General features: G+C 37.2%; 1 protein-coding gene across 1 annotated transcript; it reads right to left on the bottom strand.

Annotated features, from left to right (window-relative positions):
- Positions 1-397: 397 nt before the first annotated feature.
- Positions 398-3,457, bottom strand: LOC103863617 (phosphoinositide phospholipase C 7). Its single transcript, XM_009141363.3, has 9 exons — positions 2,733-3,457; positions 2,457-2,653; positions 2,237-2,372; positions 1,963-2,151; positions 1,645-1,874; positions 1,350-1,467; positions 1,096-1,239; positions 925-1,011; positions 398-852 (listed from the first exon to the last, which is right to left on the bottom strand). Exons 1-9 carry the CDS (start codon positions 3,027-3,029, stop codon positions 559-561), a joined length of 1,692 nt encoding a protein of 563 aa, XP_009139611.1. The 5' UTR covers positions 3,030-3,457; the 3' UTR covers positions 398-558.
- Between the last annotated feature and the right edge of the window lie 211 nt (positions 3,458-3,668).

Below are 3,668 nucleotides of genomic sequence, written 5' to 3' on the forward strand. Positions count from 1 at the left end.
AGTACTGATGTGGACACTGATCTCACATTGTCGATTAGAGGCTTCCCATCTTACAATATTTGGATGACGGTAAGCTACCTGATGACAAATGAGAAGCACATCAACTTAAAATATGAAGTGTCCATTACATCACAATAGATGGTAAACTTTACAAATGGATTGCCAATATAGTCATATTTTCATATATCCACGGGAAAGCAATTAGGCTGGTTATGGAAGAAACACACGAAGGAGCAAAATGAAATCATTCCGATGGACGAGCTTTCACCCTAATGTCAAATTGCCTCGACTGGTTTAGTCCCTCGCCGAGTTGAATGACACATCATAGTGTCACAGAAAACTTGTTCTTGTATAATCAGGCTGGAATATTTTGACGAGTAGAACAATACACGAAGTGTATCACAAAAAATGTTGTTGATATATAGATAGATTTTTGAGAAATTATAAACATACTCTAAGATGTGCAATCAAGTGAATGTCACAAACTTTATTAAACCAGCACAAACCATGAACCGTTACAAACGCTAAAATCGAAAACCATCCTTGCAAGTTGCATAATTACACAAACTCGAACCGCACAAGAAGCTTCACGGATCTACACTTGACCCCATCCTCGTTATGCAGAGGAACGGCACGTATTCCTTGCCTCAGTTCCGAAACTGGCAAGCAAGTTTGACCTCCAAAATCATCTTTCTCCGACATGTCATAGTCAAGTACTTCTATACGCAGAAGTGCAAGCTGTGGAACTGTTAACGGAAACTCAAAAACCTCCTCCCAAGATGGTATCCAATCATCTTCTAAGGTTTTCGTCTTCTTCATTACAGTATCCACGGGAACTCCAGCAATTCCGACCTGAGAAAATCAATCCGAAACATTGTATCAGTTTCAGCCTGGAAGCTAAAACTTATGTTGAGAGTTTCATACCCTGGCATAGAAATCAGGTGGGGAATAACTATCGAAGTGTGTGCGTGGAAAATCATCGTACCATCCTTCTCCCATGTATATAGTTACCTAAAAGATGTGTAAAGAAATTTAAAAAAACATTATAACTTCATGGGTTTTTTTTTTAACAAAACAGATGATATAGTCACTGACCCTTAGTGTTGTTTTTACAGGTAATGAAGCTTGAGGGTCAAATATAGCGTTGTTGTTAAGCAGAATATCGGGTTTCTTGACGTAGCCACATCCTCCGTTGGCTCTAAACATTCCTCGCATTATCCACAATGATTTTCCTTGTCCCTGTACAAGGAAAAGTCATATCAAGAACTCTAAATTTTCGTGCAATTATGATTTGATCTATTGTAAGAGAATGGGAAAATGAAGAGAATGTAACACAATGAAGAGGAAACCTGCATATTGAAAGCCACCATTTGAGCACCATGGCTCCAACCAACCAGAGGGTCGTAGTTTGATGACATAATTCTAGTTCCTTTTGGGTAAATCCGAAGCACATTCTGCTGAGTAAACCTACATTACTTCATAATTAGCTCAGTTTCTTAAAACATAGGGCAACTGAATATGTTGTTTATTATTATTATTATTATTAAAACCGTGACCGAAGGCAGCAGAATTAATATGTTCACATAGTAACCTTTTTTTTTTGAAGAAGAATTAATATTAGCTAGCAAGAATTCATGAGGATACCTCACAATCTGTGTGCCATATTTTTCTGATGCATCTTCAAGTTGTTCTTCACTCAAGCTAAGCCGTCGTACTTTATCAGGATCCACTTTCAAACATTCAGTCATTCCGCCTTTCGGTTTCCCAGCTTGGATTGCAATCAGATGCTTGTATTCCGGTGCTGCACTCTTCGTAACCTGGTCTACTTCATCATCCTCGTCCTCATCTTCATCCTCACCTCCTTCTGAAACATTCTGTAACGAGAAAGAACTATATATAAAAATAACTTGACGTATGAAAAACCCACAAAACTAAACGAACATGATGTGTTGCTTCACAAACCTTGTCACCACCATCTGAAGTGTTGTTACCTTTGTTCACAACATGCTCATGTTTTGATTCCTTATACTCTTTGGGAGGTTTGGTCGAAATGAGAATACGTTTTTTCAAAAACTCGGGCGATGGGAGTTCCTTTAAGCATTCTCCCGGAGGAGGAGCAAACAACATGTCTCCGAATGTTTCAGTAAGCATCTAAGGTTAACACAACAAAGATAAAAGAAAATAAGACCATCTACTGTTATCATCACAGAACCGCAAAACAAGCTCACACACACACCTCAGCAACTTTAGCCTGGAGTTGTGGAGTAAGATGGTCTTCTAGAGTTACAACAACGGGATAATCAGATACATCAAAGGCGTGCGCTTTAATAGCTCTAAGACATTTGATCAGCTCCACAGGTGACGTGAGAGTCCTACATGAGATAGGTACAATAGACTTTAATCAAAATACCAGAAGAGAATATCAAGCACTTAGTTCATTTAAATGACGACTATACCTTCCATGAACAACATCGATACCGTCTTCATCAGAGTTTGGCCAAAGATCCAATTCAATGACCTTGACACCTTTTTGCAATGCTTCTATTATTGGTACTTCACTGCAGTCACTACTCAGCTGATTACCCGTTAAATACGAATTATGCCCCGTGAATATAAAATAATGTGACAATGGATCATCCATGTCTTGATGCACCTGCAAAAACAAAAAAAAAAAAAAAATACATTTCAAGGATCATTAATCTCTGTAAGAAAAGTTAAGAGAGTATTATTACCTCATGAGAAGCGATAGGAGAGTTGTCAACACCGAAAAGATATTTAAAGAAATTATCAAGGTGGAGACAATTGCGATGAAGAAGAGAGGATGAGGCATTGACGATCGCTTGAGCTTCCTCTCTCGTCGCTTTATCTTGTTTCTGAACATCTGTTAGAAACCTAAGGAGATGATCGACAGACATGACCCCTTTCTCGGAGTAATTCTCGAAAAGGATCTTGACCTCAGGTGGTGCCACCGATGCTGCGTGATGATACTTCCGACGGAAGAAGCCGAATCTGTACGTCTGGTTCGACATTGTAATAACACACAAAGGATCCCTCACTGCAAGGATTTCAGAAGAAAAAGAAGCAGATGGAAGAAATGATCTCTCTCTTTCCTTCCTTTGTGTTTTTGTTGGATGATCTCTGCTTTATTTCTCGTTTATGGTTTCATCGTAAATTTGACTTTCCACAAAAAATGGTTGGAAAAATAATTCTCAAAAGTAATAATTGGAAGAGTTCTTTTCTTGCTGTAACCAGCGTGGAAGATGGAATCGTATTCGGAGCCCTATTATTTAAAGAGAAATACTTGGGTTCACCCCCTATGGTGAACCTCTAGGTTCACCAACCAATAGTGATTGAATATTTGAAATTTGATATCTTTTAAAAAAGGAAATAAAATTGAATATCCAAATTAGATTATATCTTTAAAATAAAATAATAAAAATACATAAAAATAGTTACAAAAAATAAATAAATAAATATTGTTAAATCTTCAGCAAAATATTAAACCCTATACCCTAAATCCTAAACCCTAAACATTAAACCATAAATTTTGGATAAACTCTAAACGTTGGAAAATCTTAAACCCTAAATCATACACTAAAAACTAAATTTTAATAACACTAAACCCTAAATCCTAATCACTAAACCCTAAACCCTTGGGTAAACTATGA

The sequence above is a fragment of the Brassica rapa genome, chromosome A04 (assembly GCF_000309985.2).
Source record: "Brassica rapa cultivar Chiifu-401-42 chromosome A04, CAAS_Brap_v3.01, whole genome shotgun sequence".
NCBI classification, from domain to species: Eukaryota; Viridiplantae; Streptophyta; class Magnoliopsida; order Brassicales; family Brassicaceae; genus Brassica; species Brassica rapa.

Coding starts and splice junctions, on each gene's coding strand:
- LOC103863617 (XM_009141363.3), bottom strand. CDS start 3,029: ATGTCGAACCAGACGTACAGATTCGGCTTCTTCCGTCGGAAGTATCAT. Junction 1,875..1,962: donor CTTCAGATGGTGGTGACAAG/GTTTGTGAAGCA, acceptor TTCTCGTTACAG/AATGTTTCAGAAGGAGGTGA. Junction 1,240..1,349: donor TGGTGGCTTTCAATATGCAG/GTTTCCTCTTCA, acceptor TTCCTTGTACAG/GGACAAGGAAAATCATTGTG.